At 45.3% G+C, this 23,325-nt stretch overlaps 1 protein-coding gene across 4 annotated transcripts in view; it reads left to right on the top strand.

Moving 5' to 3' along the window:
* Positions 1-515: 515 nt before the first annotated feature.
* The window catches only part of LOC147429382 (glutamate receptor 3.5-like), a 40,127-nt gene continuing 17,317 nt past the window's right edge, over positions 516-23,325 (top strand). For 2 of the 4 annotated variants that reach the window (XM_086495592.1, XM_086495591.1), the window contains exons 1-2: positions 516-1,621; positions 1,713-3,058. In XM_086495592.1, the coding sequence (XP_086351718.1) occupies positions 1,345-1,621; positions 1,713-3,058 (1,623 nt within the window). In that variant the 5' untranslated portion in view covers positions 516-1,344. The remainder of the gene's footprint in view (positions 1,622-1,712; positions 3,059-23,325) is intronic. The other 2 variants (XM_086495590.1, XM_086495589.1) reach the window with 1 other exon arrangement.

Below are 23,325 nucleotides of genomic sequence, written 5' to 3'. Positions count from 1 at the left end.
GAGAGACCTGTTATCTGATATCTGTGCTTCAGGTTGGAGGTAGGAGATTGAGATCATACTGGTGTTTCAATGATTGCAACGGCTTGCTTTTCAACGTGGATTTTCATTAATGACTGCAGCGGCTTGCTTTTCAAGGTGCTGGGGCAGGCGGACGCAGCCAAACACAAACCCTTGGATTACATTCCTAATGGAGGATGGGGATTGAGCCGAGTGGCTTAACCCCCTGGTCTCGTTTAGGAAAAACTTCTTAGGCTCACCAAGTAAATAAAAAGGCAAACCAAAGATTTGGGTGCTCTAAGTGGGAGGTAACTTCTTTGTCAATTAAATTCAATACTATAATAGATTTTTGACATCTCATCAAATTTAAGTCGTCAATGGAAATTTGAATTTAATTTAATGCATACTCCATTGAAATCAAGCCCCCTTTACAACATGTGCAATTGGTAAATCCGTTGTTGAATTAAGTTTTTGCTGTCCTTTGTCACGAAACGCAGTTCGATAAGGTAGTTCTGGGAGAGATTTGAGCAGAAGAAGAAAAGGTCAGCTCATGGGCCATCCTCCACAGCCCAGACAATCAAGCTGAACCCCAGAGAGAGAGAGAGAGAGAGAGATGCCGTCACCTGTAGTTCAGTTGAGAAGGACTAGATCGTAAGTTCCATAGTTACCTCTCTGTGAGGAGAAGAGTAATTATAAGCATGAGATAGCCCACATGTCTGCTGCTCACTATTACCCATTTTGAAGCGCAATCAAGAGGCAAAGTGGGGTTCTTCTCTTGCAAATCGTCACAGAAGGTGCCTCATGGCCTTGTCCCCGGGTGAATGATCAGTTGTCATCTATCATAGGCGATGCGTTAAAGCGACGATGATGACCTCCAGACTTTTCTACCTTGCACAAAAATCATCCACTCTGCTGCAATGATTGCAGCTTGCTGATTGCCCTTAATTCAAGTTCTAGGTGATAGTTCCCAGTCGCCAATGCTTAGCAGTAATGATCTTTGATTCCTTAGCTAGCTGAGGGCGTGAGCTAGCGGAGGTACCCAACTGGGTTAAATTGGCGCTCTCTCTCTCTCTCTCTCTCTCTCTCTCTCTCTCTCTCTCTCTCAGCACATGCAGTCATTTTTTCCAGTGTGCACTCAGGCACATTCTTTGCATACAAGCAGTTTGTCCTTTCTACCTCTTTTCCTAGGATGGTTGGCGGTGCTCCTACTCTTATAAGCTGCCAACATAAGCTCAACAAGCAACAGCTCTTGCAACAGTGGCTTCCCTGACAAGAGTGAGCAGGTGCTCATGGTCTCTTTCACCGTGTGAGACGAGTCCATCACTGTGTCTAAGCTGGGGAGAAAGAATGGTGGCTGAGAGCTTTGCTAGCGTTTATTATGCTCACGCCCTTAGTCTAGTGTTGGTGTCCTCATTTTTGTGCCAATTGGGAAGCGCACAGATTGCCTCAATCGTGAATATAGGGGCTCTGGTTGCCTATGACAGTTTAATTGGTAGAGTAGCCAAGCAAGCCATAGAGATGGCTGTGGCAGACATTAACAAAAATAACAGTGTGCTACCGAATTCAAGGCTTGTGTTACACATGCTGGATACTAACTGCAGTGCCTTCCAAGGAGCTGTTGAAGGTAATATTGCCTTTGTACATCATTTCTAATTTATTTTGTTGACTATTATTATGCACTTAATCTTTCAATTTTTTGTTCTATGGATTTCCAGCTGTCGAGTTGTTGAAGAAAGATGTGGTGGCAGTTATAGGCCCTCAATCTTCTTCAGTTTCTCACTTTGTAGGACACGTTGGGGTGGCAACACAAGTTCCGTTTGTATCATATGGTGCAACTGATCCAGCACTTTCCGAGTTTCAATATCCATATATTTTCCGTATTGCACATACAGATGCTGTCCAAATGGAAGCCATAGCCTCACTTATTGGGTTTTATGGGTGGAGGGAGGTGGTCGCCTTGTTCACAGATGATGACTTTGGAACGAATGGAGCTGCTGCGCTAAGTGATGCTCTTGTGGGCGTAGGGGCTCGGATTGTGCAGAAAGCAGCTTTTGTGCCAGATGTTAACCAGCTTGTGATTGGCAGCATTTTATCAGAACTTAATGCAATGCAAACTAGAATATTTGTTGTTCATATGCCACAAAATCTCGCCCTTAGACTGTTTGCTGAGGCTAAGTACTTTGGGATGATTAGTGCAGGCTATGTCTGGATAATATCTGATGCATTAGCTGGCACATTGAGCGCTACAACTATCGACGACAATGCTTTTGGGGCAGTACAAGGTGCTATTGGAACCCGGGGTTATTATCAGAAGAATTCTCTGCAGTTAAAATCTTTTCTTTCAGAATGGAAAAATCAGTCGCTTGGGAATCTTGAGCTTCATCTGTATGGACTCTATGCATATGATGCTGTCTGGTTTCTTGCCTATGCTCTTGACAGCTATCTCCAAAAAGGTTTCAATATTACCTTTGAAAATGTTGCCTTTTCCCAGAACAATCTTGGAAACACTTCGGAGCTGGCCCGACTGAAGGTTTTTGGCAGCGGCCAGCCTCTACGGGCCCAACTTTTGCAAACAAAGTTCCAAGGTACTTCAGGGTTCATACAAGTAAACTCAAAGGGTGATCTTATCAGGTCAGGGTTTGAGATTGTCAACATAGTAGGACAGGAATTACGTGTTGTTGGATACTGGTCAAATGAGACACAACTTTCATTGTCTAGCCCTGGCAGCCCAGCAAGTGCAAGCTCAGAACCCCTTGTATCCGTAGATGCTCCACACACCGCCTTTCAAGTGATTTGGCCGGGCAATATTACGGAAAGACCTCGGGGTTGGGTTCTTCCCAAGAATGGCAGGGCTTTGAAGATAGCTGTCCCCAATAAGGCAGGCTTTAAGCAGTTCGTTAGCTGGTCTGGAAACCCCAGTAACTCGTTCAACGGCTTTTGTATCGACGTCTTTCAAAGGGCTCTCAAATACTTGCCTTACAGTGTTCCATACACATTCGTCTCTTTTGGGCAGAATAATACCCCTGTTTATGATGACATGATTGAGCAATTAGTAGACAAGGTAAGTCGAGTTATAAAAGTTTTAGCTGTACCTAATTCTCTTTTGGTTAGATGGTATTTCTTTTAAGTCAGATAGTTTTGTTTATTAACCCTATAGATTCTGTCAAAGCATGATTGTGGTGGAGAGCACGTCTTGTTCAGAAGCTGAGGATGATGGTCTAGCAGTTTGTCTGGATCTCCCCAACTCGGTCGCTCGGTCGATCAGCATGCCTCTGGTGCGAGGAGAATGTGGGCTCTGCTGTGGTGGTAGCTCCTCCGGTTGTCTAGTCTCTGCTCTAAAGAAGTCTGTGATCCGTCTCTGAGACTGGCTAGCCTCTCCTCTCATCAGGCTCTCTCTGTGTCTGCGCAACTCGAGCAAAAACAAACCCAAGCATCTCTGGTCCTCGTATCCCATGACTCTGGAGAGAGAGCCTTTTTAACATCTATGTGAGGCCGACGTCGCCCTATGAGACAAATCAAGTATACATGTGTGTGTGTGTGTCCTTTGTCTATCGGAAAAAGACAAAATAGTTCAGACTGGTACAAAATAAAAGAGAGGAGGATGTCTGGTGGGTGATGAGATCTATAGGGATGGATGGAGCTCTAGTACTAGGGATATGTGCATGTCTATATGTTGAGGGTAGTACAACCATGCAAATGCATCAATCTAGCTAGCTCCATCCTGTGCTAATGAGGGGGTGTAAAATGTAGTATATGGGAGGGTCATGATGAACGCCTCTGGGTGAGCCATCATCTGGGCTCGTCTCTCCCAGCAGCTCGATGTGCTTGAGTCTAGATCTCCTCGATCTGTCTGCGGTGGAGTCGTGGGGTTTGGCCTCTAGTAGCCCGCGGGCGTCGTCTGGCCCGGCTCGCCTCAGCCTGCTGAAGGGTCACTCCCTTCGGTGGGTCTGGGAGTGGAAGGGGTAGGGATGTAGCTCTCTGAAAGAAATCTGTAAGCTGGAACTGTCTTCCCCTGCGCCCCCCCCCCGGGGGGGTCTCTGTAGGTGGCTGCAGAAGTGTGTCCTTGTGCCTCTGTATGGGCTCCATCGGCCTCTGATATCCGCATAAGCTCTGCATCTGCAAACAAAATGCTCCTCACTCTCCACTTCCTCTCTGCATACTCTACACACTCTCTCCTCCCTGGGAATGTCATGAGCTCGCCCCACCTCTATCTCTAGTCTGTGTGATGACACTCTGAGATGACCAATCGCAACCCGTGAGCTGTGTGGCATGTAGGTGTCCATATAGCGTGATCGTTGTATGGACCGTCCTCCAGTATGGTAAGAAAATGGTCTTTGTAGTGTGACATCTTCCGCCGGAGAGGAGATGTGATCCAAGTCTGTCTGATATAGAGCTGCCAGAGATCGTGTCGGATCACTATGTTTCTCTCACTACGTGAGAGATGAAGCTAGGGGAGTCAGGGTCGTACTAGAAAGGTAGCAAACTCTCTAGGTCAAGGCCGTGTGCTCCGAATCATGCTCTAATCTGTGTGTACCATGCTCTGTCGTATCCAGCTCTGTTGATATCTGTATAGTTGACTCAAATGCTCGTCTTGTGAGTCTGTTGGTCGGGAGAGCTCACTCTCTGGATGAAGCAGACCGTCTGGAAGAGTGCCTCCACTACCATGGGGGGGGTGGCAAGCTCTGCCCTGATGATGTCCGGTGTTACTATGTGCTTGCCTCGAAACAGGCAAGAAATCATATGGATCGGTGGTCTCTCAATCCGTGCCCACTGGCTATTTGTCAATCCGGGTGCCCTCCACTGTTGCTACATACATCAGGGCTGGAGTGACTAATGTGTCGAATAGCCACCCCTTCGCTGGGGGTTGCTGAGAGTGTGCTTGATAGCATCTCTGCTCTAGCATGGCCAGTGCTGCATATCCTCTGGTGAGTGTCAGTGGTTGTCTGTGCCATGGAGAAGGGCCCCTGTCTGCTGGTGAATGTGACTCCCAGGTAGATATAGGAGGTGACAACCTCTACTGTTCCTCCTGCTACTGTAAATGTGGTTGCTTGTCGAATTGCTTTGGAGGTGTGGAAGATCATGATTTTGGTTTTCCCAAGATTCACTGTGAGTCCCATGTCTGTACAAAACTCATCCAAAGCTCTTAGATGGCTTTGTAGGCCCTCTGGTGACTCTAAAATTAGTACAATGTCATCATCATAGAGCATAATGTGGAGTGTGGTACCTGCTAGGTCCGCTCTTGCCCCTCTTGCTCGTAGGATGTAGTCGGAGATCCCAATGATGTACAGTTCGAAGAGGGTTGTGGAGAGGGGGCATCCTTGCTTAACACAATGGTGCTAGCAATAGACTTTGACATACCGCTTGGGTAGCGAACTCTCCCAGTCACTCTCTGATAGAGAGCATAGATGGCCTATATCATCTCCGAAGGTATCCCCAAACTCTGGAGTCGTCGAAAGAGCCTCTCTCGTGGAACGGTGTCAAACGCTTTGTGGAAATCCACAAAACAGCAGTAAAGCCTCTTCTTCTTCACCTTTGCCCCATCAATGAGGCAGCGTAGAATGAAGATGTGGTCGATAGTAGAGAAGGTCCACCTGAACCCTGCCTGGCTAGGAGCCCGTAGGCCCTCAACCTCCTTGTAAGAACACTGCTCAGCCTCAAGAACTGCCCCATATAGTTTGGCCATTGTATGGCCAATCATGATAGTCGTAATTCCCTGGGTCCAAGGTGTCTCTAGCCTTTTGCATTTTCAGCCCTTCACCTTGCACATCCAAGCATCTACCGCAAGATCCCATCAGCATCTTAGCATCTAGGACCATTGTATCAGCATTTGTGCAATCTAAAGCAAATACCTCTCTAGCGATAGAGAGGGGGGCCCTTGGAGGGGGGTTATGGACCGCATCTGGTGTTAGTCTTTTTCTTCTTCTCTCTCTCTCTCTCTCTCTCTCTCAAAAGCTTCATTCACAGTATTATTCTCTCTTCTCTCTCTAGTCTTTGCACATCTCTCATGAAGTTAAAGGAACCTTGAGTACACGTTGAGTAGAGCATTCACCATCAATCACTTCCGCAAGCACATTCACATTTTTGTTTGCCCAACAATGTATCCTCGTCTGTGTCCTTCCACGTACCAAAACCTCTTTATAAACCATGTGCCTAGTATGACAATCCAAATCTTTTCATATTCATGTGGAACAACTCTACAAGCTCCACTAAAGAAAACAAAGTCAACTTTTGCAAAGGTGATAATTCCACGCCTTTTGTTAGCATACATCTTGACATAATCTTATGCACTACAAATGCTTTCTCTTGCTGCCTTCAGCATGTCATTCATGTCTTCAAGGAAGTGTTTTGAGTTGTAGTAAGCAAACTCCAAATGTGTTAGCTAATCCTCCCAGTTGCATAGTTTCTTGCTCACGTAAGAGCGCAACATACCCTCTAAAATCTCGTTGAATCTCGGAGTTTGACCATTAAACTGAAAAGCATCGGTTGTACTCATCCTCACAATAGTGTCCAACTTTATGAAGACTTCCCTCCAAGAGTGAGTCCTATATAATGACCTGTTGTTACAGTTTGAATCAATCAACACATATTCAGTCTCTTGTCTTCGATTTCTGTTTAGAGTTCAGTTTTTATCTAAGTCTTAGTATGAATAAACACACGTTAAGCATGTTCTGCACATTGATATCACAGAATCCTTTTTTCCAACCTTGGACATGGCACTCACTTAGCCTCGATATTCCTCTCTTCTTAAAACTCTCAACCCAATTGTATGGCAGTAGAGGATAGATGGCATCATATGTCAGGTGCAACGGAAGTGTTTAAGGATTTAGCACGGATCTAGTACTCCGCGCAAACACAAGGTTACTTAACTTCACTCAAAAAGAGAAATTGAACTGAACACAATGAACAAGAGAGAGATAAAGAGAGACGACACTGCATGTCGGGTCCCAACCACCCTCAAGGGCCCCCTTGCTCTGTTGCGAGAGCAAGTACTTGCTTTATTACTTGCACAAAATGCTGATACAATGGCTAAATGTTGGAATGCTGACGGGAACTTGATGTAGATGCTTGGTACTGCTAGGATGCTGAGGGGTTCTGCAATAGATGCTTGGTACTTGAGTGGCTAAGTGCTGAATATTGCGCGTACTCAGGTACTGGGTATTGATGGTACTGCGACGCTATGGGCTGAATACTGCGGGTACTTTGGTACTGCTGAAATGCTGAAATTATTAACGCTATGCTGGACTTGGAGCTAAAACCGGAAAACTGGTGATGCTGAAAAACGCCAGACTGTAGGGCTGAAATACTAACGCTGGCAGGTCTGAGACTTCATGATGAAAACGCTGGCTGATGCTGATCGAGTTGCTGCGGGTGCCACGGGTACCGACGTACTGATGCTGAGCTGAAGGGCTGAAGCAAAACGCTGGAAGGATGGGCTGAAAATGTTGATGCTCCTGCTGATACTTGAGGTACCAAGGGGTATTGTGGTACTGACTTGCTCTCCTGGCTCTTGCACTTCAAGTGCCCCCCCCCCCCCGAGGCTGCCTATATAGGCACTTAAAACTGGGTCGAGCAGTCCTAATAGAGACCCCACGATTCTGATGAAAATATGAAGCTGAAGTGCCAATTATTATTAAAATGACTTAAGAAACGGTTCACGCGCTAGTACTTGCCTATATGCTGAACGGGGTGTACTGTGCAAGAGAGGGTATGCAACTATGACCTGCTTGAGCATGCATGTCCTGCTAGAGGCTCACAAAGTGCCATGTTAGATCGTAAGCTAGACTACGACTGATGCCAGACTGTAGTAGAAGCTTGTCCACGTGGCGCAAGTGCAATGCGCATGTGACATCTTCCCCTGTTAAAGGTGAGACAAACTGCCGAACTTCTTCCTGTACTTCTGATGTTGAATGCTTCTGATGCTTGTGGATGCATAAGCCGATGAAAAATCCTCAAACTTGTGGATACTGCAGATGTAGGTACTGCTATAATGTAACCACCGACCATACGAGTTACTAGTAGCCTAACTACTGTCGCAAAATACCAGCCTTGATGCTGATTCTGCCTTGCAAGAAAGTACTACCTGTAACAGACTTGGACACTCCAAGTCGAGAATCTACTGCGACACCACAAGAAATCACTTCAAACAGTTCACAGTCCACAATTGATTCGACACTAGCCCGGCGGAGTTCCGTGCCTAGAGATGTTGGCCCCAAAGACTGGCGCCCCTTTCGGTATTTCTTTTTGTATTAATCTGCAACTCAAAGTACAAGCGAGTGGGAGGCTCAGAGCTCAGGCTCCAGATAGGTATTCAACTTTGTTTGCTAAGTTTAAGCATCTCTTTTTGCAGGATGATCTTCCACCCCGTCTCCCACCCGAGCGGCCGGAGGACCATCGCATCGAGCTTACGGAGGGGGCACAACCTGTTAGTAAGGCACCCTACTGTTTGAACAAGACACAGGAAGAAGAGTTAGAGCGGCAACTCACGGAGTTGGTGACTAGAGGATTCATACGTCCTAGTGTAAGTCCTTTTGCTGCTCCTATTTTGTTTGTCTGCAAGAAAGATTGTTCGTTTCGTTTGTGTGTTGATTACAGGGCATTGAACAAGATGACAGTCAAGAACAAGTTTTCGATGCCTCGCATTGAGTATATCCTTGATAGGCTCAATGGGGCAAATGTCACAAACTGGTGACGTGGTTGCCCAGTACATACACACACACCCTTGCAGGAATTTCCCCCGCTGAAGCTGTTGGCGTGGCACTGCCGCACGGACAGGTCCGTAGAATCCGGAAAGTCCGTACTGCTGACGTGGCATCCCGTAAATCGCGGTGCAATTTGCGGCAGCCTGGCGTAGCTTTTGGACTTGCTTTTGGCTATGCAAGGAGCGAGAGAGAGCTTTAAAATTAAGTGCTTTAATTTACAAGCCTTGAGAGAGAGAGCCTTGCTTTATTTTAAAAGCTTTTGATTTTCAGCTTTTGGGGCTCTGCTTTTAGCATCCCTTGTAAATCTTTAAATTAGTAGTTTGGGCTCTCGCTTCTCAGAGCATCTGGACGCAGAGTCTGAGAGTGAGTCCCGACTACTCGCTTGTACTTTGCAACAGATTAATACAAAAAGAAATTCCAAAAGGGACTGGGGCCAATATCTCTAGGCTCGGAACTCCGCCGGGCCAGTGTCGAATCAATTGTGAACTGTGAACTGTTTTGAAGTGATCTATTGTGGTGTCGCGGTAGATTCTCGAATTGGAGTGTCCAAGTCTGTTACAGTGTATCAGAGCGCGATTGATTTCTCTTCTACCGGGAAATCCGATCCTTTTTACGCGGCACTTATGGCTTCAGACAGAGATCAGTCGACTCCCTCTGCATCCGGAGATGCGAGAGGAGAGCACGAAGAAGATTCACACGAGGAGTATGGCCCGCCTCGGCCTACTCCGGCAGAGCTTGAAGAGATGGAGCGTTGATGAGTGATCGACGACGCAAGAAAGATGATGTTAAATTTTGCAAAGGACCCGAAATTTGCAAAATTTATGACTCAGACCTCCTTCGACCAGGTGTAAGCACAGTGGCAGTAGACCATTGAACCACCCCCCAAACCAGTACTGAAGAAGCCTCCTACCCCAAGGATGTTTACTGAGCAGGAATTAGAAGAGGTGGTTGATGCACGGATTTCTCAGCTTTTGGACGTGCTAAACAAAGCAGAAACGCACGACAAAAAGCAGAAGAAAGGAAATGACTTCCCGGGTTATTTGGGTCGTTAGTCTACTTTTGCCTCGGCTAAAAAGTAGAAGAAGTGTGCGGTTTGAAGGATTACCTAGTTCTTCTTCCTCTTCTTCTTCTGAGAGTTCTTCTTGCTCTTCCGATTTGAGCGAAGAAGACAGAAAAGGCAAAAAGCGAAGTGAATAGCAAAAAGGCAAGAAGCCTAAATCTCGCCCAATTTCAGACAGTTCTAAGAGGACTTGTCTTTAGATAGTTCGGACTCCGACGACCGCAGATTCTATTCAAAGAAGAAATTTTTTTACAAAGCCAACCAATATGACTTTCTGGAAGATAAAAGCAAGAAAGTCCGAGAGTTCAAAGAAGGTGGACAGTCAGTTAAATTTAACACTTTGTCTGGTTTTCGAGATGCTTCGAAGGCTTTGGCCTTCATACAGCAGTTTGACATAGCTTTCTCTGGAGGGCGTTACTTAGAGCACTCCAAGATTCAGAAGGCTACTTCCTATTTCAGAGGGAATGCTCAAACTTGGTGGTCCACGCTTCTATTGAACAGGAGAGCGCCAGTTAAATGGCTGAAATTTAAAAGGCTTTTTATTTCTTCTTGGCTGACTCGAGAGTACGAACGCGACATACGAACTTCTTGGAACCATCTTCGGATGACCAAGAAGGATACTTTGGACGCATATAGCGAGAGATTCTGGAGCTCTTTTCTACCAGCCTCTTCATTTAAGAAGATCTCCTTCAAAGAGCAGATTGAGCGGTTTACGTTGGGTCTTCCTACAGAGATCCGAGATCACTGCTTAGAACAAAAGTCAGATTCCATTCAGAAATTGATGAGTCATGCGAAACGGGGTTTTGCCATTCACTTTGGCAATTTGACCTACCCCACATATGAAATCATGACACAAAGGAATGAACAGACTTCGAACAATAAAAGTAGACAGAAGAAGAATAATCCAAAAAAGAAAGAAAAGGATGCACGACCCAAGCTTACTCTTTCACAGAGAGCTCTTAGCTCTTTACATCAAAGAGGGGAAGTGCTTCGGATGCGGGGAAACTGGGCATATCTCCGCGAAGTGCCCTAAAAAGGTACCGAAAGAACAAAACGACAAGGATGAAGACAGGCAAGAGAGTTCGAGAGCAGCTGAGGACCGTGGACGAAAAGGCAAGATGAAAGCAGGACTGGTTCCAGATTGCATGGGTACTGACCCAAGCACGATTGATGAGAGTACAAAACTTTACCGAGCTTGGGGCAAAGTGAAAGACCAAGAAGCCCTGATTTTCTTTGATGGAGGAGCCAAGGCCAACTTCATTTCACCTGAATTGGCGGCGTGGCTCGAGATCATACCCGATCGGATGTGACCACTAGCAAAGGCAATTCTAGCGGCACCCGGCAGGGACGTAGCCATTACACTTGTCATTGGCAAACTTCTGTTGCATTGTCAGGGGTATTTGGGACATGAGGACTTCTACATAATGCCTTTGGAAGGTTGTGATGTCCTCTTGGGAATTCCCTGGTACGACAAGAACAACGCCGTGGTCGACCGGGAGAGAAAAGCGACTTTGACCACAGAGAAAAACAGAACCATTGTACTCGATGTAAACTTAAGGGCGAGTCTGTCCCTATTGTATCAGCTTCGTCCATTTCAAAATTAATGAAATCCAGTTTGTTTGTTTTCTCGATCTTCTTGAGAGAGATGAATGATGAGAATAGGACAAATATGTCTGAACTCGATAAAGAATGCCAAGATTTTCTCCACACTCATGCCTATTGCTTCTCAAAGGGCCTGCCATGCGAGTTACCGCCCGCTCGTCCTGAGGATCATACCATTGATCTAATACCTAGAAGCACACCACCAAACCGGCCACCTTACCGTGTGAGCCGAGCCCAGAACGAAGAAATTATGAACCAAGTGAAAGACCTCTTGGAAAAGGGTCTTGTTCAACCTAGTACTTCACCGTATTGCTCTCCAGAGTTGTTGGTTTTGAAGAAAGACGGATCTTGGAGAATGTGCATCAATTATAGAGCTCTGAACAAAATCACCATCAAGGACAGATTTTCGATTCCTAGAATCGATGATATACTTGACAGGTTACAGGAATCCTCGTGCTTTACCAGGATCGATTTGAAGAGCGGATATCATCAGATCCGAATCGTGCCGGGAGATGTCTACAAGACAGCCTTTCGGACGACTTTTGGGTATTTGAGTTTTTGGTGATGCCTTTTGGCTTAATCAATGCTCCTGCGACATTCAACCGGATGATGGACATGATTTTTTGAGAGTACAGACTATTTGTTGGCACTTTCTTTGACGATATCATTGTTTTCTCCAAGGGTGAGGCAGAACATAGAGAACATCTGCTTCAGGTCTTTCAGGCATTACGAGATCACAAGTTGGTGATTAATGCGAAGAAAAGTGAATTTTTCCTACCAGAGATGCACTTTTTGGGACACATGGTCTCAGCAGCAGGAGTGCAGATGGACCAGGCCAAGATAGAGACTATCTGTGATTGGCCCGGTTTGAAGAATGTCCATGAAGTTAGAAGCTTCTTGGGTTTGTGTTCGTACTACGAGCGGTTCATTAGAAAGTTTGCAGAGGTTGCTTCCCCTTTGCATATTGTCACAAAGTGATGACGTGGCTACTGACAACAGAAACCCTAATTTCTTCCAGAAACCTTAAAAATTCTGCAAACCCTGATTTCTGCCAGAAACCCTAATTTTATAGAAACCCTAATTTCTGGAAACCCTAACTGCTGGCTGAAACCCTAAAAAATCTGCCACGCGTACGGAAATCCCTGAAGTTGCAGTGGATTTTGCGCTGCAAAAGTTGCTTTTTGGGCTACGCAATTGGGCAGAGAAAGAGAGAGAGAGAGAGTCCAATTGCTTTATTTAAAGAAAAAGCCCACAGAGGGTTTGAGAGAGAGAAGCTTTTAGCTTTTGATTTAGAAGCTTTTGGGGCTCTGCTTTTGGGCATCCCCTGTAACTTTAAATAAGTGGTTTGGGCATTCACTTCTCAGAGCATCTGGACGCAGAGTCTGAGAGTGAATCCCGACCCACTCTCTTGTACTTTGAGCTGATTAATACAAAAAGAAATACCGAAAGAGGCGTCAGTCTTTGGGGCCAATATCTCTAGGCACGGAACTCCACCGGGCCAATGCAAATCTATTGTGATCTGTGAATTGTTTGAAGTGGTTATTTGGTGCTGTAGCGATTGAATCTTGACTTGGAGTGTCCAAGTCTGTTACAGTGGTATCAGAGCACGGCCGATTTTTCTTCTATGGGAAATCGGATTTCCAATTTTTTTTTCCGCGGCACCTAAGGCTTCACGCAAGGATCAATCGACTCCCTCTGCATCTGGAGATGCGGACAGGGATCACAACGAAGATTCAGACAGAGAGTATGGCCCGCCTCGGCCTACTCAATTGATCGGCAATGCAACAAAGATGATGCTCAGTTTTGCGAAGGATCTGAAATTGGCAAAATATATGAGCGAGACTTCTTTCCAGGAAGTGCATGCACAGTGGTAGAAAACCACTACACCACCCTTGAAACCCGCTCTCAAGAAACCTTCTGATCACAAACAGTATTCAGAGAAGGAATTACAAGAGGTGGTTGATGCAGGGATTGCTCAGCTTTTTGACGCACAAAAGAAAGCCAAAAAGCACGGCAAAAAGCAGAAGAAAAGCACCGACTTCCCGGGATATTTGGGTCGTCAGTCGACTTTTGATAAGGCAAAGAAACAGAAGAAGTGTGTTCGATTTGAAGGAGTATCCAGTTCTTCTTCTTCTTCTTCTTCTGACAGTTCTTCTAGCTCTTCTGATTCGAGCGAAGAAGACAGAAAAGGTAAAAAGCGAAGCAAGAAACAAAGCTTCGGAAAGGGCAAGAAAAAGGCAAAGAAGGCTAAATCTCGCCCAGAGCTTGACAGTTCTACTGAGGACTCGTCTACAGACAGCTCTGATTTTGATGATGGAAACTTCTATGCGAACAAGAAGAATTTTACAAAGCCAACCAGTATGACTTTCTCGAAGATAAAAGCAAGAAAGTCCGAGAGTTTAAGGAAGGTGGCCACTCGATCAAATTTGATACTTTTTAGGATACTCAGATGCTTCGAAGGCTTTGTCATTTATATAGCAGTTTGACATTGCTTTCGCGGGAGGACGCTATTCAGAGCACTCCAAGATTCGGAGAGCTACCTCTTACCTTAAGGGGAATGCTCGTACTTGGTGGTCCACGCTTCTTTTAAAGAAGACTGCGCGAGTTAAATGGCTGAAATTCAAAAAGCTTTTTATTTCTTCTTGGTTGACGCAAGAATATGAACGAGATATACGAGTTGCTTAGAACCATCTTCGGATGACCAAGAAAGATACAATCAATGCTTATTGTGAAAGATTCAGAGCTCTTTTCTACCCGCCTCTTCCTTCAAGAAGATCACGTTCAGAGAACAGATTGAGCGGTTCACCTTGGGTCTACCTACAGAGATCCGAGATCACTGCTTGGAGCAGAAGTCAGCTTCTATTCAGTTGATGAGTCATGCGAAGCGGAGCTTTGCCATTCATTCTGGCAGTCTGACTTACCCCACAGATGAGAACATGACACAACGAGCCGAACAGACTTCTGGGAATGAAAGTTGAAAGAAAAAGAGCAACCAAGAGAAAAAGGATGCACGACCCAAGCTTACTCCTCAGGAGCGAGCTCGATTCATCAAAGAGGGGAAGTGCTTTGGATGCGGGGAACAGGGACACATCTCCATGAAGTGCCCTAAAAAGGCACAAAAAGAACAGAATGATAAGGACGACGACAGGCCTGAGAGTTCGAGAGCAGCTCAGGAACGTGGATGAAAAGGCAAGATGAAAACAGGATTGGTTCCAGATTGTGTGGGTATCGATCCCGACACCATGGATGAGATTACAGAACTTTGACGAGCTTGGGGCAAAGTGAAAGATCAAGAGGCCCTGATTTTCTTTGATGGAGGAGCCAAGGCCAACTTCATTTCACCGGAATTGGCGGCGCGGCTCGAGATTACTCCCGATCGGATGGGACCACTTGCAGAGGCATTTCTAGCGGCACCCGGCAGGGACGTAGCCATTACACCTGTCATTGGCAAACTTCGGCTGCATTGTCAGGGGTATTTGGGGCATGAGGACTTCTTCATAATGTCTTTGGAGGGTTGTGATGTTCTCTTAGGGATTCCCTGGTACCACAAGAACAATGCCGTGGTCGATTATCGGGCGAGAAAAGCGACTTTGACCTACAGAAAAGGGCAAAACAATTGTACTTGATATGAAGGGCGAGTCTGTCCCTATTGTATCGGCTTCGGCCATTTCAAAATTAATGAAATCCAGTCTGTTTGTTTGCTCGATCTTTATGAAAGAATTGAATGATAAGGATAGGACAAATATGTCTAAACTTGATAAAGAACGCCAAGATTTTCTCCACTCTCACGCCGATTGCTTCTCAGAGGGCCTACCAGGAGAGTTACCCCCTGCTCGTCCTGAAGATCATACCATTGATTTGATACCTGGAAGCACACCACCGAACCGGCCAACTTACCGTGTGAGCCGAGCACAGAATGAAGAGATTATGAACCAAGTGAAAGACCTCTTGGAAAAGGGTCTTGTCCAGCCTAGTACTTCACCGTATTGCTCTCCAGTGTCGGTTTTGAAGAAAGACGGATCTTGGAGGATGTGCATCGATTATAGAGCTCTCAACAAAATCACCATCAAGAACAGATTTCCGATTCCTAGGATCGATGATATACTCGACAGGTTATAGGGATCCTCGTGCTTTAGCAGGATTGACTTGAAGAGTGGATATCATCAGATTCGAATCGCACCGGGAGACGTCTACAAGACAGCCTTTCGGACTACTTTTGGGTTATTTGAGTTTTTGGTGATGCCTTTTGGCTTAACCAATGGTCTTGCGACATTTAACCGAATGATGGACAGGATTTTTCGAGAGTACAGACTATTTGTTGGCACTTTCTTTGACGACATCATTGTTTTCTCCAAGAATGAGGCAGAACACAGAGATCATCTGCTTCAGGTCTTTCAGGCATTACGAGATCACAAGTTAGTGATTAATGCAAAGAAAAGTGAATTTTTCCTACCAGAGATACACTTTTTGGGACACATTGTCTCAGCAGTTGGAGTGCAAATGGACCTGGCCAAGATAGAGACTATCCGTGATTGGCTCGATTTCAAGAATGTCCATGAAGTTAGAAGCCTCTTGGGATTGTGTTCGTACTACAGGTGGTTCATACGAAAGTTTGCAGAGGTTGCTTCCCCTTTGCATATCTTGACACAGAAAGGAGTCCCTTTCTCGTGGGGATCCATAGAGGTGATTGCCTTTTGGACCTTGAAGGAGAAATTGACTACGGGACCAGTTTTGACTTTGCCGGACTTGTAGAAGTCATTTGAAGTATATTGTGATGCTTGTGGTCGTAGTCTGGGTGTGGTCTTGATGCAAGAAGGCCATGTCATTGCTTACGAGAGCCCATTGTTCTCTAGGCCGGAGATGACAACACAGATATATGAGAAAGAGCTTTTGGCGGTTATCCATGCTCTTACTCAGTGGCGGCACTACCTACTCGGAGCGGATTTTACTGTCTTTACAGATCATCAGAGTTTGCTCTACTTCTTGTCACAGAAGCAGCTTTCTGCAAACATCTTGTCACAGTTTCACTTCCAGGTTGTCCATATTCAGGGACAGAAGAATGTGGTGGCAGATGCTTTGTCTCGGAAGCTGTTGGTTTTGGCTATTTCCGCGATACATCATAGGAGCTTCGAGGATTTGGTCGATCAGTATGCCACAGATACAGATTTTGTAGATATTTTCACACGGATACGGGATGGAGAGACAGTAGCTGGATACTCCCTTCGGGAAGGCTACTTGATGAAAAAGACTATGTTGTGCGTTACACAGCCGTTGAGGGAAAAGGTTATGACTGAATGCCACTGTCCACCTTTTACGGGTCACTGCGGCATTGCTACCACCATGAAGGGGGTAGAGAGATACTTCTTTTGGCCGAGACTCAAAAAGGATGTGGAAGAGTTTGTGTGCAGTTGCTTAGTATGCCAGAAGGTCAAGTTTGACAGGCATAAGGCACAGGGATTGTTACAGCCTTTACCCATACCCACGCGCCTCTGGGAAAGTATTGCGATGGATTTCTTTTTTGATCTCCCGAGAACACAGAGTGGTCACGATGGTATCTGGACTGTTATTGACAGATTTAGCAAGCAAGCTCATTTCGTTCCAGTGAAGAAAACAGTCAAGCCGGATCACTTAGCGAGACTGTTTGTGGCCCAGATCTTCAGATTACATGGCATGCCCGAGACGATTGTCTCCGACAGAGGCCCCAGATTTATGAGTTTGTTTTGGAAGGCAATTTGGGAGAACATTGGCACGTGGTTGCAGTTCTCGTCATCGTTCCAGCCGCAGACTGATGGGCAATCTTAGATTGCAAATTCAGTGGTTCTAGATTTATTGAAGTCTTATATCTCTGATCAGAAGATTCAATAGGAAAAGTACTTACCTTTGGTGGAATTTGCCTACAATAACACGATACACTCTTTGACGGGGAAGGCGCCATTTGAGATTGTTGAAGGTGCTACGAAGGTTCCACCCTTCCTAAGCACGAAAGATAAGATCTTTGAAGCGGATGAATATATGCGAGATTTGGATACGGCTTTTGCCAAGGTTCGCGAGACTTTGCAGAAGTCTCAAGAACGACAGAAAAAGGCAGCGGATCGCCATTGTCGCGACATGAAATTGAAGGAGGATGATTGGGTGCTCTTACGTTTTGAGAAGGCACGCCTACAAAAGAAAAAGGGAAAGGAGAGGCTTTTTCCAAAGCTTAGTATGCGATACTACGGACCTTTCCAGATCACTGAAAAGATAAATGATGTCTCCTTCCGATTGAAACTGCCAGATACTTGGGAGGATTCACAATTCATTCCATGTGAGTCTCTTGAAACCTTTTAAAGGTGATGTGCCTGATGATGGGGAGCCTGATGAGCAACCCGAAGTGGAAGAAAACGAGGAGATCCTTGTTCATGAACAGATTTTGGCACATAAGGATACAAAGACTAAAGGTAAAGTCCGAAGGCGGTTCTTGGTTAAGTTCAAGAACTATCCTGCATTGGATGCGAAGTGGATGGAGGAGGAGGACCTAGCAGATACTCCTCAGATTGTGAAACTTTACCTCGATGCTTTTGGTTTAGCATAGTATACTCCAAATGGAACCCAGAATTCAGCTTGGCTGGAGATCTGGTGCAGTAGGATGCACAAGAGGGGAGTCGCTCCGCTCCTTTGTCAACAGATGCCTTGATTTAGATACTAGAGTCACTGATGTCTCTTTGAGCTTCAGGGATACTGAAAGGTGATAGTATTCTGCTATATGACTTCAATGAAATGGAATTCCTGATTATGATATTGATTTGTTCTTGACTTCTCTTAAGTGCAGGGACTGATAGACGAAATGATTGCAGCATTTTGGTCTGATTGATCTTGAATAGACATGGTTGCAATAGAGGTTAGTCAATCGGACATCGATGAGGTCCCAATTGGACCTAGATGTGATTGCTAGCTACCTTGCCGATAAATCATGCTCTAAGATCCGAATGAATGTTAAATGTCATGTGATGTCTAGTGATGTCCTGTGATGTCGTGTCGTGTGATGTGACTGTCGATTTGGTACATGTGCTAGATGTGTGTTCCTAGTACGTAGGTACTAACAATCAGTGTTTGCTAAGACGGTTTATGGCTTTTGTGGGTTTTGCAGGCGTAATCGCGGTCGATTACAATGCTTTCAAGAGGCGGGTATGTCACAAAGTGATGACGTGGCTACCAACAGCAGAAACCCTAATTTCTGCCAAAAACCCTAAAAATTGTGCAAACCCTAATTTCTGGAAACCCTAACTGCTGGCTGAAACCCTAATTGGCTGAAACCCTAAAAAATCTGCCACGTGGGTCAGTGTACGGAAATCCCTGAAATTGCGGTGGATTTTGCGCTGCAAAAGTTGCTTTTTGGGCTATGCAATTGGGACAGAAAGAGAGAGAGTCCAATTGCTTTATTTTAAAAAAAAGCCCATAGGGGGTTTGAGAGAGAGAAGCTTTTAGCTTTTGATTTAGAAGCTTTTGGGGCTCTGCTTTTGGGCATCCCTTGTAACTTTAAATAAGTGGTTTGGGCATTCGCTTCTCAGAGCATCTGGACGCAGAGTCTGAGAGTGAATCCCGACCCACTCTCTTGTACTTTGAACTGATTAATACAAAAAGAAATACCGTAAGGGGCATCAGTCTTTGGGGCCAATATCTCTAGGCACGGAACTCCGCCGGACCAGTGCAAATCTATTGTGATCTGTGAATTGTTTGAAGTGGTTATTTGGTGCTGTTGTGATTGATTCTTGACTTGGAGTGTCCAAGTCTGTTACATATATCTTGACACAGAAAGGAGTACCTTTCTCGTGGGGACCCACAGAGGTGACTGCCTTTCAGACTTTGAAACAGAAATTGACTACAGGACCAGTTTTGACTTTGCCGGACTTCCAGAAGTCATTTGAAGTATATTGTGAGGCTTGTGGTCGTAGTCTGGATGCGGTCTTAATGCAAGAAGGCCATGTCATTGCTTACGAAAGCCGATTGGTCTCAAGGCCGGAATTGACAACACAAATTTATGAGAAAGAGCTTTTGGTGGCTATCCATGCTCTTACTCAGTGGCGGCACTACCTACTCGGAGCGGATTTTACTATCTTTACAGACCATCAGAGTTTACGCTACTTCTTGTCATAGAAGCAGCTATTAGAAAAGCAGATGCGTTGGGCGAACATCTTGTCATAGTTTCACTTCCAGATTGTCCATGTTCAGGGACATAATAATTTGGTGGCAGTTGCTTTGTCTCGGAAGCAGTTGGTTCTGGCTATTCCGCAATACATCATAGGAGCTTCGAGGATATGGTCGATCAGTATGCCACAGATACAGATTTTTGTAGACATTTTTACACGGATACGGGATGGGGAGATAGTAGCGGGATTCATTTATTCGAAATGGCTACTTGATGAGGAAAACCATGTTGTGCGTTACACAGCTGTTGAGGGAAAAGGTTATGACCGAATGCCACTGTCCACCTTTTACGGGTCACCACGGCATTGCTACCACCTTGAAAGGGGTAGAGAGAGACTTCTTTTGGCCGACACTCAAGAAAGATGTGGACGAGTTTGTGCGCAGGTGCTTGGTATGCCAGAAGGTCAAGTTTGACAGGCATAAAGCACAGGGATTGTTACAGCCTTTGCCCATATCCACCCGCCCCTGGGAAAGTATTGCAATGGATTTCATTTTTGATCTCCCAGGAACATAGAGTGGTCACGATGGTATCTGGACTGTTATTGACAGATTTAGCAAGCAAGCTCATTTCGTTCTAGTGAAGAAAACAGTCAAGCCGGATCACTTAGCGAGACTGTTTGTGGCCCAGATCTTTAGATTACATGGCATGCCCGAGACGATTGTCTCCGACAGGGACTCCAGATTTATGGGTTTGTTTTGGAAGGCAATTTGGGAGAACATTGGCACGTGGTTGCAGTTCTCATCATCTTTCCACCCGTAGACTGACGGGCAATCCGAGATTGCCAATTCAGTGGTTCTAGATTTATTAAAGTCTTACATCTCAGATCAGAAGACTCAATGGGAAAAGTATTTACCTTTGGTGGAATTTGCCCACTACAACACGGTACACTCGTCGACGGGGAAGGCGCCATTTGAGATTATTGAAGGTGCTACGAAGGTTCTACCCTTCCTAAGCACGAAAGATAAGATTTTTGAAGCCGATGAGTACATGCGCGACTTGGACACGGCTTTTGCCAAGGTCCGCGAGGCTCTGCAGAAATCTCAAGAAAGACAGAAAAAGGCAGCAAATCGCCATCGTCGTGATTTGAAATTGAAGGAGAACGATTGGGTGCTCTTACGTTTTGAGAAGGCACGCCTGAGAAAGGAAAAGGGAAAGGAGAGGCTTTTTTCAAAGCTTAGTATGCGATACTACGGACCTTTCCAGATCTCTAAAAAGATAAATGATGTCTCCTTTCGACTGAAGCTGCTCGAAACTTGGAGGATTCACAGTGCTTTTCATGTGAGTTTCTTGAGGCCTTTTAAAGGCGATGTGCCCGAAGATGGAGAGCCTGATCAGCAACCCGAAGTGGAAGAAAACGAGGAGATCCTTGTTCCAAAACAGATATTGGCCCATAAAGACAAAAAGATTAAGGGTAAAGTGATAAGGCGGTTCTTGGTTAAATTCAAGAACTATCTTGCATTGGATACGAAGTGGATGGAGGAGGAGGACCTAGCAGATACTCCTCAGATTGTGAAACTTTGCCTTGAAGCTTTTGATTTAGCATAGTCTATTCCAATTGGAACCCCGAATTCAGCTTGGCCGGAAATCTGGTGCAGTGGGTATGCACAAGAGGGGAGTTACTCCGCTCCTTTGTCAACAGATGCCTCGAATTATACTAGAGTCATTGATGTCTCTTTGAGCTTCAGGGATACTGAGAGCTGATAGTATTCTGCCGTAATGACTTTATGAAATAGAATTCCCGATAATATGATACTGATTTGTTCTTGGCTTATTTAAGTGCAGGAACTGATAGACGAAATGACTGCAGCATTTTGGTTTGAATGATTGCGATAGACATGGTTGCAATAGGGATTAGTCAATCGGGCATCTATGAGGTCATGAGTGGATCTAGATGCGATTGCTAATTGCATTGCCGATAAATCATGGTTTGAGATCCGAATGAATGTTGAATGTGATTTGTCATGTGATGTCCTGTGATGTCGTGTGATATGACTGTCGATTGGTACATGTGCTAGATGTGTGTTCCTAGTGCGTCGGTACTAACAGTCAGTGTCTGCTAAGACAGTTTATGGCCTATGTTTGTTTTGCAGGCGTAATTGAGGGCGATTACAATGCTTTCAAGAGGGGGGTATGTCACAAACTGGTGACGTGGCTGCCGAGTACATACACACACACACCCTTGCAAGAATTTCCCCCGTTGAAGCTACTGACGTGGCACTACTGTACAGACAGGCCCGCAGAATCTGGAAAGTCCGTACTGTTGACGTGGCATCCCGTAAATTGCGGTGCAATTTACGGCAGCCTGGCGCAGCTTTTGGACTTGCTTTTGGACTTGCTTTTGGCTACGCAAATGGCTATGCAAGGAGAGAGAGAGAGCTTTAAAATTAAGTGCTTTAATTTACAAGCCTTGAGAGAGAGATCCTTGCTTTATTTTAAAAGCTTTTGATTTTCAGCTTTTGGGACTCTGCTTTTAGCATCCCTTGTAAATCTTTAAATTAGTAGTTTGGGCTCTCACTTCTTAGAGCATTTGGACGCAGAGTCTGAGAGTGAGTCCCGACTACTCGCTTGTACTTTGCAACAAATAAATACAAAAAGAAATACCGAAAGGGGCGCCAGTCTTTGGGGCCAATATCTCTAGGCGCGGAACTCCGCTGGGCCAATGTCCAATCAATTGTGAACTGTGAAGTGTTTTGAAGTGATGTATTGTGGTGTCGCGGTAGATTCTCGACTTGGAGTGTCCAAGTCTGTTACAACAAGTAAGGTCGATCTCAAGAGTGGATACCATCAGGTAAGGGTATTCAAAGGCGACATCTTCAAGGCCGCTTTTCGCATAGAGCGAGGGCAATGGGAATATGTTGTTATGCCTTTTGGATTGACAGGTGCCGTGGGTACATTTAACCGTCTCATGGTAGGCCGTTTTGGCGATATGGTCAGATGTGTGTTCATCTTTCTTGATGATATGCTTATTTTTTCTGCATCGTGGGAACAATGTGAAAAGGATGTAGAAAGGGTACTAACCCGTTTGGATGAGTGTCAGTTGTACATTGCAGCTAAGAAATCTGAATATTTTCTCACTGAAGTAAATGTAGAAAGGGTACTAACCCGTTTGGATGAGTGTCAGTTGTACATTGCAGCTAAGAAATCTGAATATTTTCTCACTGAAGTTACTTATCTGGGTTATATCATTTTTACAGAAGGCGTCAAGATAGACCCCGCGAAGGTGGAACAGGTAAGTAATTGGGATTTGCCCAAAACTACATATGATGTGCGTTCTTTTCTTGGTTTATGTCAAGCATATAGTTCGCACATAGAGAATTTTGCACGCATTGCTGTACTATGACTGATGTTTTGAAAGGGGTAAAGACTCGCCGTCAGCGCGTAGACTTGCCCGAAGCAGCCATTGAGGCTTTCACAACTCTCAAGGTTGCGGTGACAGAAGCACCGTGTCTTACCCTTGCCTCTTGGGATGACCCCTTTGAGGTATGGACAGATGCGAGCAATGTCGCCATAGACGATGTGCTTTAGCAGCATGGTCGTCCAGTAGCTTTCCTTAGTCGGAAGCTCAATAGTGCAGAAAAGAACTATTCAATTTATGATAAAGAACTTTTGTCTGTCATTCACTCTCTTAAGCATTTTCTGTATGGTAGAGAGTTTACAGTTCACACAGATCACCAAGCTCTCAAGTGGCTCCAGTCTATGCCTAGTGCACATTGGAGTGATCGCCAAGCATGGTGGTCACAATTTTTTGAGCAATTTGGAGGTTTGATTGAGTTTGTGCTTGG

The sequence above is a fragment of the Adiantum capillus-veneris genome, chromosome 22, assembly GCF_014529385.1.
Source record: "Adiantum capillus-veneris isolate H3 chromosome 22, ASM1452938v2, whole genome shotgun sequence".
Classification (NCBI taxonomy): domain Eukaryota; kingdom Viridiplantae; phylum Streptophyta; class Polypodiopsida; order Polypodiales; family Pteridaceae; genus Adiantum; species Adiantum capillus-veneris.
Note: the sequence above shows the minus strand (reverse complement) of the source record. Positions and strands in the feature narration are given on the sequence as shown.